The 20,150-nt window shown below is 36.0% G+C and overlaps 1 protein-coding gene across 1 annotated transcript in view; it reads left to right on the forward strand.

Moving 5' to 3' along the window:
* Positions 1–20,150, forward strand: part of IA-2 (tyrosine phosphatase IA-2) — a 126,802-nt gene that overhangs the window by 21,382 nt on the left and 85,270 nt on the right. The window contains exons 4-12 of the mRNA XM_067285529.1: positions 1,894–1,952; positions 2,959–3,202; positions 3,302–3,482; positions 3,656–3,810; positions 5,534–5,612; positions 11,670–11,726; positions 11,823–11,925; positions 12,015–12,101; positions 13,579–13,658. Coding sequence (XP_067141630.1) covers positions 1,894–1,952; positions 2,959–3,202; positions 3,302–3,482; positions 3,656–3,810; positions 5,534–5,612; positions 11,670–11,726; positions 11,823–11,925; positions 12,015–12,101; positions 13,579–13,658 — 1,045 coding nt within the window. The remainder of the gene's footprint in view (positions 1–1,893; positions 1,953–2,958; positions 3,203–3,301; positions 3,483–3,655; positions 3,811–5,533; positions 5,613–11,669; positions 11,727–11,822; positions 11,926–12,014; positions 12,102–13,578; positions 13,659–20,150) is intronic.

Below are 20,150 nucleotides of genomic sequence, written 5' to 3' on the forward strand. Positions count from 1 at the left end.
TTTAAATAGTTTTCTAAAGAACTATTTATTTTTCTAATTTCAAGTCAAATAGATCTAGAGTCTGTTCATTGCTCTTAAACGCAGTAAGAAGCTGAGGATAACCGCTGAACTGAAAAGATGTTATAGTGAGATGCAGCAGCAGACTTTTATTGTAATGAACCCTGAAACAATAGAAAACAGTTTAGCATCTGATGGGCAATGAGAGACACTGGATCATATAAATTATTAATTATCAATACAAAATCTGGAACGAAAGGCCCTCAATGTTTTTTAGGATTCACTATAACTGTAAGGATAGACGATACTAGAACGCAATAACAATAAAAGATAAGTTATCATAGCATAGATGTAACCTGTTTATAACAAGTCCTGGAGCAGGCAAGGGCTTTCATTGCTTCATGGTTCTATAGAAGGAGCATCAGAAAATAGTTGGATCCTAATAACTGTTGTAGATTACGTAAATTATTCAATGGAACATTAAAGAGGACCATAATTAAGTGAAAAGATGGCTTCTCGTGATGACATTTCTACTATGTAATAAAAATCCCATACCATTCTGACAAGGATGGAAAAGATTTTTCTTTTTTTTATATTTCTTTAAGTAAATGAGGATTTTAGAAAGAAGAAATGACCAAAAATCTAGAGAATCCCCCTTTCTCTGTACTTCTGGGATTAATTTACTTCCAAAAATGACTTTGGAATTAAGGGAGTAAGAGTTTTCTATCAGGAAGAGAGTAGGAGAGTTGATGGGGGATCTTAGCAACGTTTCCAGGTCATGTGACTTATTATTTAATTAAATATAATTAAAAAGTAAGAGAGTAGGAGAGATACTAACAGCACAATACTTCTTGTCCTGCTGCTTTAGTAGCAATCGCTGGAGCAACAAAAGATAAAATATTGCTTCAGGATTTCAGGACCACTGCGATAGGATCTCTAGACTTAAAAAAACAGTAGGACTTTGGAATTAAAGGAATGATAGCTTTAATTTTTTTTATCACAAAGAGAGAAGATGGAGAAATCTTAGCAAGTTGTGTAACTTATTTTAACTATATTTAATTAAAAATAAGCAGCAGGAACAGTAGAGACAGGAAGCAATAGATTATTCTGGTGTGCTGGAGCAATAAAAGACGAACTAGCGATTTCACTGGATTGGATTGATGGAAGAAGACAGCGCAACACACGAAGGGGTGCCTTCCCAGAGAACTTTCTATCGGAAAATGGTCTCGATTTAGGTGTTAGAAACGTGACGAACACCAGGAAAACTACACGTGGCCAATCCCATTGTTGAAGTACAAGGATTCTAAGAGCTCTAACAGACAGTAGGATGACGAAAACAATTCTAGACCGCGTAAAGAAGTAGAAAGTAACCTCTGACATTTCCACTAAGTAATTAGCAAATTTCATTTCAATACAAAGAGGTTTTCGTTTTTTTTCTTCCTTTACATTTTCCCAAATAAACAGGGATTTTAGTAGGAAGGAAGATCCAGAAATCTAGTCAACCTCTCTCTCTCTCTCTCTCTCTATACTTTAGGGATTAATTTACTTTCAAAAAGTGACTTTTTGGAATTAAGTGAATAAGAATTTTCTATCCAGAAGCCCCCCTATAAATCTTCAAAAGATTAGAAAAACAAGAGGATAGGCAAGTAAATAAATTTTCTGTGCTACTCTTTGCCCATCAATGATTTACGACATGGAGTAATGTCGCCGAAAGACATCAAAGGATAAAAGTTAATTTACGAAATTAAATTAATTTCTTGTCTGCGACGAGCGTGTATCGAAGTAAATGTTTCTTTAACTTAATCAGAAATTTAACTTTTTTTTTCTTTACTTCTTCCTCTTCTTCCTCCTCCTCCTCTTCTTTATTTTACTTAAATATATATTTTTTTTCTTCAGCCAGCTGCTCTTCTGGAAGAATTAGAGAAAATGGATCCTGAAGACATGGCTTACATCAAGTGAGTTAGATGCATGGCAAATTTGTTATTGTAGGAGTAAATTTGATAAGAGGGGTAAATTTAATACGTTTTATCTGTAACTAACGTAACTAAATGCGGAATTTTAGTGCCCTCTTACCCCTTTTCTTGAATTGATCCCTTCTGTAAACAGTTTTTTCCTATATTCCTGTATTGTAGGATACTTTTCGGTGTTACTAGGACAGTATAGTTTCTGGTTACGATACTACAGTATATGACACATGTATAACAGGAAGGTATACTGTTGTAACGATGTATAGAAGAAAACTGTGATGTTATAATATCCTAACACCTGATAATATACTAGTGATGCGGTGTTACTATACTATAGCACCTTTAACGTTGATAATATCACTATATTTTCTGTTCTATTGTACCTAACAGCGTAGTCTTATGCTCTAAAATTTCATGTATTTTGCTAGTAAATTTCATGAAAATTAAGAAGAATTTTACAAATTTCTCTTCAGATTTCTCCCGAGATTGATAAATTCCCCTGTAACAGCGCAATTTTCTGCTGTAAACTATGGATTTTAAAGCCTTAATAATCGCCTGTATATCCCTCCTAAAGCCTTAAAATTACTTTCTGTGACCTTTCTAAAGTCTTAATCGCCAAAATTAACCCGAGTTTTGCTATATATTTCAAATATAATCCTTTTGAAACTTTATCATCTCTCAATCTCAATGCGCCCATTGCAGCTTTAAATACTCGAAAACCTCAATTTGCCTTTATCATGCTTGAAAAAAAGGCGTTTTTTAAAGGCTTAACCGTACGAAAATCTACTAAATTTTTGCTGTAATTAAGCTGCTTTAAATAGAAGCCTTAATATCGAGCAGAAAAAAAAATCTCTCGATTCTGATGGAAATCTCCCGTATTCAACTCCCGAACGAATTACTATAGTAGTTTTAATGGATGAAACGGATAAAAATGATTTATTTATAAAGTAAATTTCATGAAAATTAAAGAAGAATTTTACGAATTTCTCTCCAGATTTCTCCCAAGCTTGACAAACTCTCATTCCGAATATGCAGATGAGATCTTCGCTCCCGCGCGACACAAGCCGGAATCTCGCTTCGAAAAGCGAGACAACGATGATAAATTAAGCGGAAAAGATATAGAAGACGAAGATGATGATGATGACGATGACAACGATAAAGATTTTTTAGCATTCTTACAATATCTGAAAGAAGCTTCAGAACGGGACCGCCAAGAAGATCTTCGCTATCCCGATAACGTAAGATTAAGTGATGCGATGATTATCGGATGCTGAGAGAGTGACTGTAAGTGATGCTGAGATGATGATCCGACGCCTTTTTATCTATCTTTCCTGCAGATTAAGGACGATGAACCGAGTCGACATCCGTTATTCTCAGAAGGAGGAGTGGAGTGGTTACCTGTCAATCGTGGCGACGATGCGGGGTGGAAGAAAGAAGTGACGTCAGATGGCGACACTGAGCGAAAATCAAGTATCATCTCCCTCCGACCAGAAAGATGGCTACGAAATAATAAACAAGGTAAGTTTTAAACGCATCTCCTAACGATTATTAAGTTAAATTTGCATAAAAAAAATTTCGCCCTTAATCGCAATAACGGGGGCGAGTTTTACGTAAGTTAAACTCACTTTCTTCAGCAGTTTTTGCGTAAAAAATCGCCCCCCGATTTAACGAAACGGCATCGTATCTTACAGACGAGCAGGATGATGGAATAGTGGAGCGAGCCAGGGATGAAGAGGAGCAATATGATGACGACGATGATGATAACTTCCGGCGGTTTTCTCGTTACGATACTAAGAAACCAGGACCCGGTTTCTACGTCCACGAGCAGGAAGATGAACCGGATGATGTAAATATCCTTCCTTTTTATCTTCTTTTTACCTAGTGGATGCGGAAAATGGGGTGTTTGGCAAACAAATCAATGCTTGTTAGTGAGACCATCTCAGCATATAATCCCTCCTTTACTAACTTGAAGATTGGATTGCTTGTTAATGGAGAAAAAGGACAAGATATAGTTTTGCCACTCGACAAATGCTGTTATTGTCCGTTCTGTGATGGTTGTTGATAAGTGGATGGCCCGTTTAATGTGTTAGACGTCCCAGATTGGGGTTGGGAAGAGCAACAGGGCATCGTGATCGATCAAGAAACAACGTAAAGAGGTAGGAAAGTGGATGATAGAAGCGCACTTCGCTTTTGTTCGACTTTTTACAGCTTCTACAGCACGAAAAATTGATTTAGATCGCCGGTATCACCCCCCGAAAATACTTTTTTTCTCTCAGATGCTGCTAAATAAATGATCCTGATTTATAAGGCCTGGCTGGGGCCTTGCTGGATGAAGTGATAAAGCTGATTGTTTTCAGATGTTTTGTGAGCTATTGCATCCAAAATTTGGGGCCCTTATTTGTGGAAAATTGTGGCCTTTATTAATTTATAGAAGATAATGAATAAAATTACGTTTCTTTTACCAATTTCTGCCCTTCACAGAAAAGTGATGCCTTTCAATCGTGTTACAGGCAATCCTATACGGAAAAATATGCCCTTTAATTAAATTTAAAGTGATTTTTCACACGTAAGAAACCATTTAGCTTATTTTTAAGGTTATTCCACTCCTAAAACACAACTTTTTAACAATTTTTTTACGATTATTCCACACCTAAACAAGCATTCAACAGTTATCTCTTATCTTAGTAGATGAGGAATACAAATATTTCATCACCTCAAAACATCCCCAACCACACAATTCTACAATTATTAAGATATAGACGAGATCTATAACACTACCTCAAATTAATTAGAACGAGAATGTAGTAAAAGTTACTAAAATTACAATTAAAATCACTTTAAGTAGCGAAACTTTCCACAGTGATACCTTCAAATTGAATTCTTAGACGTGCTCAGGAGAAGTTTATAGATGGAGTAAAGACGAAATTTGCCTTGTATATAATCCAGTTACAATAAATTCTGTAAATAAACAAGTATAAATATATATACTATCTATAGGGAAGTGTAAAGAAGAAGAAGAAGAGGAGGAGGAGGAGGAGGAGATAAGTAATGATCATAAAACATTCAAAAGATTTTCTGAGATATATTCTGAGATAAACATGTTCATATTGTTGCTGTATCTACAGTAAGTGGGGAGTATTATTTAATTTTCCATTCTCGTCTCCCTGCTCTTTGCCCCCCTCCACGTTTGTTACATTGTTTTTCACTATCTGTCCGACAGGAAGTCAATCTTAAGCTTTTACTCTTATTTTACCGTTCTATTTATCTATTATGTATGTCTTGATGCAATCTCTTACTCTTCTTCTTGTTCTTCGTCCTTTAAGTATGACGATCATACGTAAAAAATTGATCCAGACAGCATCCTTTTCTCCTCCTCCTGCTCCTCCTCTTCTCCAGTCTCTCTGAATATGAATTAATTAAACTTTATATATATATATATTTTTTTTCTTCCCTCCTTTATTTTTGTATATCAATAGAAGAAGGGGGAGTAAAATACATATGAAAAATTCTGTTTATCTTTTGATGTAAACAGATCAAAAATTTAAAAGAAAGGAAATTTAATAATTTAGGATTCCTCTTGGAAATTCTGGATGGATCCTTCGGATAAAAGCAGCGTTGGATCAGTTGAGGCGGATGAAGAAAGGATTGGTAAGTTCTTTTTCTTTATTTCTTAGTTTATTTTTGAGGGTGAGAAAAGTTTCGAGTGTTTCTTTAAGTTTGTGTTGTCGTCAGGATAAGAGGAGCATCCTTAGAGATTATCTTACGAGTTACTTTACAGCTGTAGTTGCTCCAGTAGCTACAGATTCTACACACGTTTCACCATCTATAAATGAACATTATCTTCCAGGATTTAGTTGAACACTAGGATACTGTTTATCATTCAGTTTCCAAGACTCCAATTACACTACAGCATCGGTATTCTAATAATGTTTTTGCTTCTATAGGTGAACGGTGAGGTTCTAATTATGTTTTAGCATCCATATTGAACAGTTTCTGATCATGTTCTTCATCAATTGAACGTTGAAATATTAATTATGCTCCATATCTATACATGAATATTGAGCAACAAACGTTTCTGAAGATGTTAAGATGATTCAAATTTTATCTTCATCTACAGAATCAAAGATGCTGAAGATTTTCCTAAGATGAAGAGTCAAGGATGTAGATAACCTCCAACTTATCACTGGGAAACCTGCTTAAAAATATCGTTATAGTTAAGCAGAGAAAGTTTCTTTAATCGGTAACGTGTATAAAATAGTATTATAGGGCCTTAACTTTAGTAGTTAGGAGCGAGCATAATGCTTGAGAAGAGTAACAACATGAGTTAGATGAGAAGCTGATCATTGACAGCGTAACAACATTCTTTAATGTCGATCCATAGCATCATTAACGAGCTATGTAGACAATCCCAAACTGCATTAACTTTCCAGTCAAAGCCTAGATAAGAATCGTGTCTGAGTGTTCTATCTCGTAACAGGGATCGTTACGATCTCGAATATTTTCTAGGAATTCCATCGAGTTCGGTCGCATTATGGTCGCGTAACAGTTATAACAGTGTTGCTATCTGTTTTCTTCTGTTTTCTGAACGTTAAAGTACAGGTATACTTTTGAAGATAAGCAAGATGCACTCTTTTCTGATGTGGATCTGTAGTTAACTTCTCTACTTTTCCTCTCTGCTATATAACACGAAAAATAAATATGAGGCTTTCCATCTTCTCTTCTTATCTCCCTCATCTCTCGTGTGGTTGAAGATGAGTAAGATGCGTGCTTTCTTTCGTAGATCAAGAGTCTGGTCCTCCATCCTTCTCGATTCTATATAATTAGAAAGATGAGAGTGACATCCTTCTCTAATACTAGACTTAGCTCGTTCTCCTCTTCTCGTCTGTGCACCAGAGAGGAGTGAGATTCATCTTTAACATGGATATACAGTTGATTTTCCTTTCTTCTCTCTTCTACAACACCAGAGACGAAAGAGATGTACAGTGTACCTTTCTTTAACTCGGATCTAAGGTTAAATCTACCAACAACTCTTAAAGATGAGAGAGCAACGCTCCTCTAACACCAGTTAGTTCTTCGTGTTCTTCTATAAAAGAGACTTCTAGAGATGGACATGAGTCATTCTCTAACACATATCTGGAGTTAGTTCTCAACCTCTTCTCTTCTATGTAACTCTGAAGATGAACGAGATTTACCTTTATATAATGGGGATCTCCGTCCTCCTTTCTTCGTCATCCTTCTCTAATGCTAAAGTAACTCTTCATCCTCGTCTCCTATGCAGCTCTGAAAGATGAATGCGTTACATCTTTCTCCAGAACGATCTCCACACTTGTTTCTTCTATACAATTACAAAGATGATAGGGTATCATCCTAGTTATTCATCTTTTCCTCGTTTGTACAACACTAGAAACGGGTGTAACCATCTTTAACAAGGATTTAAAGCTGATTTTAATCTATACAACTCCAGAGACGAGTTAGCTCTCCAGCCTCTTCTCTTACGCTTTATCCTTTTTCTCCTATGCAAATCTTCCGTACAAAAACACGAGCTAGCAGCATCCTCCTCCCTTCCGCACGAGTAGAAAGATGATCGAGATGATTACCATCATCCATCCGACATGAACTCCAGGAAGAGGGAGGGAGAGAAGGGGTGGCTAAACCCCGTAGATAAAGTCATATAAATCCCTACCCCAAAATACGGTTGGCCCACCGTACGGAGCGACAAACAAACACGGAAAATACCAGGAATCCCCCCAAGATACCACTAAAATGGTGCGCGTAATTGCATTAGTGTAGATATTGCAAATTTGAGTGTTCAATGTTAGTGAAAGTGCAGAAGGTGTGTTTGATGTCGTCCGACGCCATTTTAGAATGCTTTTAAGTCCTTTAGTTTCCTGGGAAACGACGTCCCTGGTGATTTAATTAAAACTAGCAGCGTGGATGCTGCACTTCCTCTCTTTAGCCCGCTTTTATCAGTCAATTTTCCACTTGTTTATGCTATTGCTAAACATTCTTAAGTTTGAAGAAGGGGAGAAGAAGGAGGAAAGACGTTTGTTTTAATATCAGCAGACAGGACAGATTGAAATTAAATTGTTGCCCGAGGAACGTTTTCTTCACTACACGAAATTCCCTCCTCTCCCCCCTTTTTATTCGTAATTGCTCCACTCTTAATTAGCTGCAACCTTTTCCAAAACGAAGATTACAAAGATTAAAACATTCTTTTAACATCTCCATTTTGCTTTTCTTCCTTCTTCCTTTATTTTTTAATGGAGTTTTGTTGCCTCTTAACATCACCGATGCTCCGCATCACTTATATTTGTTCCTCAAATATACTCTCCTCTCCATCTCTTGGTATCTCTTTCTTGTTTTCCACCTTCTGCATCTAACTTTTCTTCTAGTTTTCTAACTATTCTTGAGTTTTACTCTTCTCTCAACGTGTTTCTTTTGCTTCCTCCTCTCTTAGTTTCTACCTTATCTCTTAGTAACTAAGCACCATCTTTCGCTTCTTTCTATCTCATAGTTACTCCCGAGTTTTAGTTTCCTCTTTACCTCTTAATTTTGTACTGGGTTATCCTCAATCCAGCTTCTTAATCTCTTAGATTTTTTCCCCTAGTCAGTGCTTAGCTTAGTTTCATCTTCAACTCCAATTACTCTTGAGTTTAATTAGTCTATTCATCTGTTAGCATCCGCTCCTAGTTTTCTCGATTCCATCTTACGTTTCTTACTTAGTCTCTTTGATTTCTTCCCTATTATCTAACTAAAATTCGTGTTTTAGTACTTGCTGAGTTGTTGTAGAGTTTTAATTCTTTTTCCACTTCTCAGTTTCTAAATGGTTGCCCATTAGAAACTGAGAGAACTGGAAGAACTCATCTTCTAATTGTTTTATCCTCAGTGTCCTCCTTATTTTTGATCTCTTGATCATGTTTATAGTCTCAATTTGACAATAATTAAGTGTAAATTAGCGTAGTTAAAAAAAGGAAACCTTAAGTAAGGTCATTAATGTTAAGTTTCCAAGAGGAATTAGGTGTGAGGAAGGATTATAGTGTGCGTAGCTTACACGAGTTACAGAGTGTCCAGGTGATGCTGCTTAGATTATACTTATAAACTCGTCAAGTGAAGTGATCTCTCTCGAGATTTAGTTACTCCGAATGGGCAGACAAACAGCCGAACGAAGGATTTTTTTCGGATAATCCCACAAGAGTAAAGATATCAACGAACCGCATCATTCTCCAACATCCATAAGAAAAGAAGAGAGGAAGACGAACAAATTGTTTATCTATAAGAAAAAAGAAACAATTTCTTAATCCACCCCGGGCTCGACAATAACAGGAAATGACGTCAGAGAGCGAGAATGTCACCAACTTCCGAAGTAATATCAAATCTGTAGAGCAGTGGAAGCGTAGAAGCGGGAAGAAGGAAGAAGGAGCAGGAGGAAGAGGAGGAGGAAGGGGATGGAGAAAAGTGAGAAAAACCAACGATTCTATAGAAAATGCGCGACCTCAACGTCCACCATTTTAATTGCTAACCTTCTCCCCCCGAACTCTAAGGTCATTACTGTACCACAAAAGGAAGTTTCGCAAATGCGAAGAGGAAATAGATTCGTGGAAATGAGATTTTCTCCCTTTCCCCCCTTTCTCCCTCTCGCTTCCCTTCCTCTGTTCTTCCCTCCTCGTGACCAGTGTGCTCAAATGTGACGTCACGGATAAAGTGTCACCACGCTAGCTTTGGTAATTAGTAGGAACACTCCCTTCTCCCTTTGGTGCCACAGGGTCTTTAGAATTTTAATTATCGGGGATTTGTTGGCAATGAAGAAGATAAAGTAGTACAAGAGAAGTAAGACTACGCTTCACCCCTTTGCCTTTAAATATTTATGCCCATCCTCTGTGATTAGTCACGTGATCCGGCTCCTCACTTCGCTCGTAAAGTGGATTTTTGTGTATCTGTGGTCCTCATCCCTGCGATCGGTTAGGGGTTAACGTTCTCGGGGGAGGAAGTTTTAGCACGTGAAATGTTCGCGACAACTCGTTTAACCCTCTTGCACCCCTTTCGAAATTGTTTTTATTCTAGCTAACACGTGATTTGGGTGTTTGCACCCTTCCGGATAGCTGTTGTGTGGGGTTTTGAGGGGAATTATTTGAGTGATTTTTAGGGAGATTTTTGAGATTTTGACTTGATTTTTGGGTGGAAATTTCCTTGAACTTCTGTTAGAATCGATGTAGGAACACAGAAGTAGGGTTGAAACAGAGAAATAAGCTGCCAGAAACAGGTAAACAGATAAAGAATTAGTGGAGGAAAAGATAAATGGGTGTTTCTAGGTTAGGAAAGGAAGCAGGAAAGAAGGGGTGCGCTACTGAAAACAGAAAGAAACACACGTTCCGCTGTTTCTAGTGTTTATAGAAACATGTTGTTTCTGTTTCTGAAAAAGAAGTGCTTTAGAAAATCTCTAGAAATGAGGAAAAGTAAACAGTTCTAAAAACAGAAGAATTGTAAGGAACATAAAAAAACACTGGGGAAAACAATACCAAGAAAGATAAATTGATAGAAACAATGATAGAAACAGACACGTGTAGCGTTTCGAAAAAACGGGAACACGCAGAGTTAGAAAACAATAACGTTAATTAAACACGAGAAAATCAAGTGTTTATCCGCATGGAAAACACAGGAAAATAGTCTCGTTCTGTGTCAACAACCAACTAGAAAGCAAGTCAGACAGGAAAAAACTACAATATAAAAGTCCAGACAACCATACGAGCCATAAGAATCGAGAGGAAAAAAAACACTAAGAGAATCTCGAAACCTAGATATCGTCACTCGAGCATCGCAATTATATACAGTAGTATATGTAAGAGAGAAGGAGAAAAATGATGTCTAGTGCTACAGACAGACATACCAGACTCACTTCCTCATATAGAAGAAGGAACGTTTATTGACTATCTTTAATATAGTCTCGTAGACGTCCTTTCGTTAGTGTCGGGACAGTATTCAATACATTCCATTCCACATATTCCGACCGGGTGATGCGCGTTTTATAAAGTGTCATTGCTGAAATGCAGCAATCTTCTTCTCATCAACGTCATCCCCCCTACATATATAACAATCCTGACACAAATATAGGATAGTCCTAAACGAGAAACAGATTGAAAAAGCTCGATCTATCTTTGACTCTCCATCCACAAACCAAGAAGATGGAGAGCAATGTGAAAATACTAAAGGATGCTGAATGATCCCGTTGTCTTGGTTACCTGTAATTGAGTATCCAGTTCGGTGAAAGTTAATAAATATTATTATTTTCTTATATGTTAAGTGGGTTATAAAGGTAAATTCGGTGTCCTGGAGTGGGTCTCGTGTCCTATTTTATGACTTCTTTGTATGCTTCCCCCGCATCTTTTATCTCCGTCGAGTGTGCCCATTTTGAAGTGAAAAATTGCGTTATTTTTTTTTTTTGGTTTCTTTGGGGATTAATTTTAATTTAGTCTTTTTGAATGAAATTTTTCGTATTTTACTACTCAATTTTTTGTATTTTTTAGCGTTAAAGGAAATAAAATTTGCAATCACACGCCTAATTTTCGTGTTAACAAACGTGTTATCGGCACTCGCTTCACCCTAACACCTCCAATAACGCCGAATTTCACCTTCTTAACACCAAAATAAGCTTTCCAAATGGACATTTTCACCTTATAACCACTGTAATTTTCTTATTTTAAACACTAGACGACAAGATGTCCTTACGATTCGTGGGCCAGGACAGCCGCAGGATTAACGACAAAGGTAAGAAAATCATCATCTTCATCATCATCACCACCGATCATCATCTAACCGACGAATGATGATCGGTGATGATCACTCGATTAATTTACTCTACAGAAGACAAGGAGGGGGAGAAAGAAAAGGGTGTGGTACCTGACGTGGGTAGCCAGTATGAGACAGTAGATGCTAGTTACACCTATTTAGTGATAGGGAAGGAAAGGTAAGTGACATAAACTCTAATTTAAAAAAACAATACAGTTAACGTGTATAATTAACTATTGGTCAACGTGTTTTTTTGGTGGGGTGAAGGAAACTGACGTCATCAGATGCCGAAAAATTAGTAGAGACGTTGGAACAGATGTTGAAATTGCCTCGAGGGATTTTTTCTAATGTCAAGTGAGTTTTTGGGGGGCCAATTATTTGTATTTAAGATGTCGTGACACGCTTCAGCAGGTGAGCGACCAAGCGAGGGTAGACTTACGCCCGCTTCGTCACGTTCGCTTCTTCTTACTAAACGGATGAATATAATGTTGCGGTGCTTCTTCCTTGTTATATTCGCTCCCCCCTTTCGTTTCCCCCTTTTTACGCTGCAATTCCTCGTAATAACGAATTGCAGGAAACAAAAATCTACCCCGTCGTTTGCTTATCCGGGCGTAATGGTTGGATAATTAAAGGAGGATGTAATCGCTCCTCTCTCTCTCTCTCTCTCTCTCTTTCTCTTCTCTCTCTGCACTATCTGTTCTTTGCTCTCTCTCATCCCTCTCCTCTCGGTTTTCCTCATCCTCTTCTATTTTTTTCTCTCCTGTTCTCGTGTTTGTTCGGGTGTTGGAGATGGTCCAGATGATCCGAAATTGTCACGTGACCGCGCGGATACCGGTTACGTAAACACCGGTTTGGCTGGTGTTAGTGTGTTTAAGATGACCTAAGCGAAACACGTAAACATTTTTGCCCGATTTTGATTGATTACGACTTGTTTTAAGTCACGTGATCCATTATACGAGAGCGCGAGGGACGAGATATTAACGAAAGAATGAAACACCCGCAGAATTGATCTAGAATTTTGGGTGTTTCGAGATGAGTGTAACTTGGATAAGGTGGCCTTTATCCAAACTGACACACATCACGCAGTCTCTACCCTCTCGTTACTCGTGTAGACTGATCCTTTCTCATCAGTAAGTATATGCTTCTATTATCACTATTTATCCAGAAATGGATGCTTTCCCTATCCTACTTATCCAAAGTATTCCTCTCCTTATTTGTATGAGTTTAATTTTCCTACCATAATCTGTATATGCTTGCTCTTCATCTTCTTTCCTAAGGATTTTTCTTAAAATCCTTCAAAATTCGGGCATTTCTCACCAGAATAAGTATAAGAATTTTTCTCGAATCTTATTCATTTAGGTTACTACGGATGGGGAAATAGAACTTGTATACAAATGAGTAGATTTCTCTTATTCCTTCTTACTCTCCATCAACCAGATTAGCTTTTTCTTCTCATTCTTCTTCATTCAGATAAGCTTCTGTCTCTCATTTTCCTTCTCATCTAGATGAGCTTCTGCCTCCCAGTCTCTTTCATCCAGGTGACCTACTCCCTTCCATTCTCCTTCATCCAGATGAGCTTCTGTCTTCCAACTTCTTCATCTTGATGATCTTCTTCCTTCCATTTTCTTTCATTCAGATGAGACACTGCCTCCCATCTTCCTCCTCCCACGGATGACCATCCTCAGCATCCTTAGCACTTAAAGTTATCCTCTAAAATCCGGCACGGATCACACGCGACGGTACTTTGTTCCTATAGAAGTATCGTGTGAAACACGCGCTTGAAATGTTTATTACGTGACCAATTTTCTTAACATATTTTTACTTTTGACAGCGTGGACGACGATCAAGTGACCTTTAAGGTCAATCCTAATTCCCAAGGACTTAATGCTTCCGTAGTAGCAAACAAAGCAGGTAAGGAATGGCCGTTTCTCTTCCTAATTCTTTTCATTTGTAAACTTAAAAATCGATCCTTTTTTCCCCTTTGTTTCTTTCGCGATGTTCAACAACTTGTTCATTATTAACGCTCCTCTGAACACGATTGTTCGGAGGTAGAACAGGAAATTAGAAAACTTCAAGTATTATCATTACTCCTGTAGTAGCATCGACCATAGGAAACTGATATTAAATGCCTTTAATATTAATAATAATAGGGATAATTAAGAGATTTCTCTGCGTGTAACGTTTAAAAATTCCAAGATATGGTTGTTTTATTAATGCAATAGCACTGTTCAACTCTCTATCTGCAGTATTATTTAAATTAATGTCGGAATTTTATGTAATTTTAACTCTTGTAAATCTTAAATTGTTACTATAGTAGCATTCTACACTTGACGTACCGCCGCATTAATGTGCTAAACTCTTGCATAATTCTAGAAGTTAGCAGTTGTGCTTCTGAATCAGTAGCTTCAGTATATCTGTTAAAGTTAACATCACCTGCTAACGCAGAGGCTATGATTTTGCATTAACATATAAGCTTCTATCTCCTATATCCTCCTCATCCAGATGAGCCTGTTTTCTATTCTTCTCCTCATCCAGATGAGCTTCTGCCTTTTATTCTTCTCCTCATTCAGATGAGCTTCTGCCTCTCATTCTTCTCCTCATCCAGATGAGCTTCTGCCTCTTATATCCTCCTCATTCAGATAAGCTTTTGCCTCCTATATCCTCCTCATCCAGATGAGCATGTTTTCTATTCTTCTCTTCATCCAGATGAGCATCTGTCTATTACCTCATCCAGATGAGCTTCTGCCTCTCATTCTCCTCCTCATCCACATGAGCTTCTGCCTCTCATTCTCCTCCTCATTCAGATGAGCTTCTGCCTCTCATTCTCCTTTTCATTCAGATGAGCTTTTGCCTTTAATTTTCCTCCTCATCCAGGTAAACATCCTTGTTTCTTGCATCTCTGAAACGTGTTTATATCTACAAATCCGTTTTCTGCATTAGGAATCAGTTTATGTAATAATTTACTATAAAATATACTTTACTCAACATTTAAATTTATTAACAAAGTAGCATTTCTTCATACAGTACCATTGATTATACTTGCTACACAAGCACGTATTACAACAGAAACATTCCGTTTCCTTCATTCGTCTACACAAAATCACCTGTAAACATCCCTCCTGAAAGCATCATCCGTGTAGAAGACACTCGAAACGCATTTATATCTACATAATCTACACAAAAAAATAGTAAAATGCTGCCATATTATGAAGAATTTGACGTCCTCCCCTGTATAACGACACTGGCGCACATGTAATACTATTTAAGCAACTTCATCTTTCCATCATACTCGTCCACCACCATTCATACTGGAAGCAGGAGAGACGGGCACGCACCCCTACTCAAAAGAATCTTATGTAGACAATACACCCACATTTATCTAACTTTGGCTGGAGGGGATACTTCTTTTCATCACGGTGGTGACATTGTCACGTGATTCTCCCATCGATGGGAGGAGGGGGAAGAACCTGTATAAAACTCATCCCAAAGGGGACGATTCTTCCATTACCGTGTAGCATCACCAAACACCTAACCTGTGTCTTTGGGTGAGGGAACAAGAAAATTCTCCATTCATCCCTCTGATGTTTGTCGGTATCTTCGACTGGATACAAGAGTTGAGTAAACATTACAAGATTTCGCAAGTGCTCCTTGTTTACTGCCTCAATGGAGCAATTCCCCTTGTGCATCATACCTCTATAGAAACACGGGATGAAAAGTATGAGTTAATTTTCCGGTATCCACTCTTTTTTTTCTCCCCTTTCCTCCATCTCTTTTTCCTTCTTCTTCTTCTTCTTCTCTTCCTCCTCCTCCTCCCTTTCCCCCTTCTGTGTCATCAAGAAAAATAGTGGAATCGGCTTTCTTTTCAATTTGACAAATTTGCAATCTGAAAGATGATAGTTTTAAAGTTTTCTTCAGAATCAACTTTTATCTCTCTAGTGGTATTACTCTACACGTATCGATGCTGATGATATTTACATTCGGATAATGCCTAACTCTCTCTAACAGTCGACTTTGTTTATAAAATCACTCCCACAGAATATACAATAAGTTTCATCTGATACAATTTTATCATCATCAATACGGAATATTACAAAGCTAATTACCATATCATCCTTTGATTATCATCTACATTATACGTCACGAGATGCTGCAAAGTATCTTCATCTATTCTTCAAGATCCTCATCCTTGTATCTTAGATTCTCCTACACGCATGTATACACTTTGTGGATGATATTCTTCAGAATGTTCCTTGTTATCATCAAATGTATAAATTATCATCGCAATTACCTTCATCATCTTGTCACCAATTATAAATTAGACGGATGCTGTAGAGTTAGCTTCATTTATTATGACGTTATATCAGGATACTCATCTTCATGTCTGCATGATAACAGAATATTCGTTCAATAAGTTAATTCAATCATTATCCTGCTTTATATTTATTATAAAAGATGATCCAAGATTATCATCATTTATATGAAAATGACTGATACTCATTACAACGACAATATGGTTATCATCAATATACATAAAGCACTTTATCTCCTGTACGTTATAAAGCTACAGTGGTACTGTTTTTATCCAGGTTATCCTCAATGAAAAAGATGGAGAAATGATTTTAAAATCTTATGATGTTCTTCATCTTAATCTGAAGATGCTGCAAAACGATTAGCATCACGATATAGATTTTTATCCAGGTTATCCTTCAATCAAGAGGATGGAGACGAAGATGAATATAAGCTGAATTTTTATGGTTATAAATAATTTTACGAGCTTTAATTCAAGCTCTTCTTTATTAGCATCGTCTCTATATTCTAAAAATGCTACTTCATCGATCAGTAACAAAGAATCAACATCAGTATCATCATACAGGTTATCCAACAGGATTGAGATGAAGAAGATGAAGAGTACCATCTCTTCGGGCTAGATTTTCTTATTTTTAAGTCTCTATAAAGTTGTTACGCTGCTGTAGAATCATCTGAATGTTACTGAAGTAGTATCTCCATCCTTGTTTTCTCTAGTCAAGGAGAAACGTTAGCCCAATTAACCTTTTTTAAATCTTAATTACTTATAGAAAAACTGTAATCCTCACTACTTTTTTTTAAAAAAAAGATGGAGGAAAGTAAGCTGTTAGTTTGGCATTAAACTAAGATTAAGAAGGATGTTATATTTTTGAATTTGTGACATTGTTATCGAAAAACAATTATACTAATGACTAAGAGAAAATGTTTGAAGAAGGATGTTGGAACGGAAGGATATTCTTTCATTATTAATCCATCGAAAAGTTTAGGATAAAAACATGTAATTTAATTTATAAACGGATGAAGAATCTCGGCATCTTCAAAAGGTGAAAGGTCACCTCAATCAATGTCTCTAACAGGTTCGTGATTGCATCCTTCATACGTCTATAGAAGTGATGCTTTTCTTTATGTTAATCATCAATTGTAGTGTTAGAAATTAGGAGTTTTCTTTGTCTGGAGAAAACTTAGGTGATTATTTTGATAAATAAATTGTTTAAATGGTTCCTAGGTTCATTAAGGTATAGAAACTAGGATGATTACCTTAGGTTAGTGTTCTAACTTAAATGCAGTAGTATACTTTCAGTAGGCTGATTATCTTAAGAATCTATAGTGTTATCTGCTACATAATGTTAATTTTCTAGTGAATAGTGTATTTTAGATCTACCTTGGCTTCACTGAGCGTAAAATAAAAATGAATGACCTCATATAAGGTATTATATTCATCATACAATGCTGGTTTTCTAGTTTATAGGGCTAGAAAGTAGCTAGGTATAAGAAGAGGGTTCGTTATATGAGGTGTAATGCTAATTTTTCCGTCGTGTTAGATTATCTTGGTTATCACTTCTAGAAGGTAGATCATTATCAGATAGAAACAGTGATGTAGACAGAGAGCATCATGAAATTATCCTTCACTGTGTAGGAAAGTACAAGGATAGTTTATTAGCAAGATGTTAGTAAATGAATGTTTAACAATCACATGATGTAAATTAAAGTGATTAGTTATCATAAGATGCTATATATTAAGGAAACTATAATCACAAGATACTTAAAACTGAGTGATTATCTGTCATACAATGATGCACATCGTTACAACTACTTGCCATCTCACTAAATTTGCAAGACTTTAGTATATCAACAGTGATCATCAATTTATCTTCCGCATCCCAAAGATGCTAACATTTTAAGGAAAATCAACATCAATCCCTCGATTAAAAAAATCGCAAATGTGATGATAATTTAAGCAAATAATACGTCACAGAAGCGATAAAGAATGGTAGAGAGCATATTTATTCATTGACAAAAGCAGAAACAATTCAATTGTTAGGATAGAAAACGATCGAAAAGACTTTCCTGCAGAGAGAGGAGAAACAAAAATAGTTCCTCGGGGGTTACTTTTTTTATTTTATTTTATTTTTCTTCTCCTTTTTTTCTTGTTGGGATGAAGACAAATCCCGGTTTTCTCATCTGGACAGGATTGCACATTTGTCGAAAAGTTGAAGATGCATCGCTGGTGAGAAGGAGGAGGAAGAGTTTCGACAAGTCAGATGCTGACAAGATTTCGATCGGTAGTTTAAAGGACACACACAACACACGCACGCACTCACACACACACACACATGTTGCGTGATACATGTCAATTTTATAAGGGTACTATAGTGTTTTTTCCTCCCTTTTTGATTGCCTCATCTTTCTAAATTCTTTACTTTAACTCATCAGCTTTTAATATCTATAACATACTTTTCAAATTTGATCTTTTGTTGTTTACGCTTTAAAATCTGAATCTTTTTAATTAAAACACTTTTAAAATATTATATTTCGCTTAAATTTTTATTCTTTAAACCATTCTAACAGGCAGAAAAATAAGTTTATGATGCTAAAGAGCTCGTCGTGTTAAGTAAGTGAAGGAAGTTTTATATAAAAATATATATAAAGATTAAACTTTATAATTAAGTGATAACGTTTGCCACGTTAATAAAATACATCACAGAGTCAATAATCTTAGTCATAATAACCAAAAACTTAGTTATTTTTGTCATGTAATCTTGCTTAAGGATGCTGCTAAAGATGCTGCAGATGAAGATGCAAGAGAAAATTTACTGATGGAAAAACTTTCTAAGATGTTTGAAAGGCATTTACAGAGTCACTTACACATAAATTTGTAAATTTTAAAGCTTAGAAGTATCGTTAATTAGCTGGAATTTACCATTGTAACTGATATGGAAGCGAATTGCAACAATAGAAATGTGATTATTAAATCTATTTAGGAAAGTGAAAGAGAAATGTAAAGTTAATGGTTATAACAATTGAAATATGATTAATTTAACAATAGAAATATGATTAATAGACAAATTAAAACCGAAATAGAAACGCATCCTTTACAACAATAGAAATATGATTAATAAATCTGGTAAAGGTAAAGTTGTTGATTGAAACTTCCCCTCAATACACTAAATTTTAAAAATTAATTAAATTGCGAATTTATTGAGATAAAATTAATTTTAAAAAATCCAAATTATGTAATAATAATAATAATAATAATAATAATATTTAAAAATTAATAAATTAACATTTAAAAAAATGTAAAAATCTATAAAGTTAATGCGTGCAGCATCCTTCAATAAGTGATAAAAAGGAGCAATGATTTAATTCCCGTTAAAATTGGATAAAAATTCTTTCAAATGATGAAATTAGCTCAAAAATATAATGCAAATGTATAAAATTATAAGTTATATCCGTACCATAACTTCGTTTTAAACAGAAGATTCGAATCACGAGGCCTTCTCCATCAGTACTAAAGGGTTTTCCACCATAAATAACAGAATTTCTATTAAAATTTAGGTATATTATAATTAAAATATGAGGATTATAAGGCCACCCACCAAAGTATGAGTCAAAAAACATAAATTTTTTCTAATAAATGGAAGAACTTGGCTGTAAATTTAAATTATATTCACACAGAACGAGGAAATTATAATTATAAAAGTGAAGAATTGGCGATCTTCCCCATCAAAAATAAGCTTTTCTACGTGTAGTTAGCAGAGAAATCAAAAATTCTATAACAATTTACAACATTTGATCCAAATAAAACGGTATTCAATGAGAAAATTCCTTATTAAATCTCTCCCCATCCAAAGCGTCAACGTTGATTTACGAGCATCGAATTAGCAAAGCGGATAAAACTAATAATTAGCAATTTCATTCTCATTGTTTAGCAAATCTTTCTTAACACATATTCTTGAAGGTTGAGTCACCAGACAACCCCACGTCTCTGGCATTTTAACCCTCTTTTACATTTGTTCAAACTTGTCATCTGACCGACAAAGACGTCACACAGGCTCGTTAGGGTACCTGGTGCAGAATTTTAATACCCTATAATTTTCT

Source organism: Centruroides vittatus, unplaced genomic scaffold (genome assembly GCF_030686945.1).
Source record: "Centruroides vittatus isolate TY-2023 unplaced genomic scaffold, ASM3068694v2 scaffold_2707, whole genome shotgun sequence".
Classification (NCBI taxonomy): Eukaryota; Metazoa; Arthropoda; class Arachnida; order Scorpiones; family Buthidae; genus Centruroides; species Centruroides vittatus.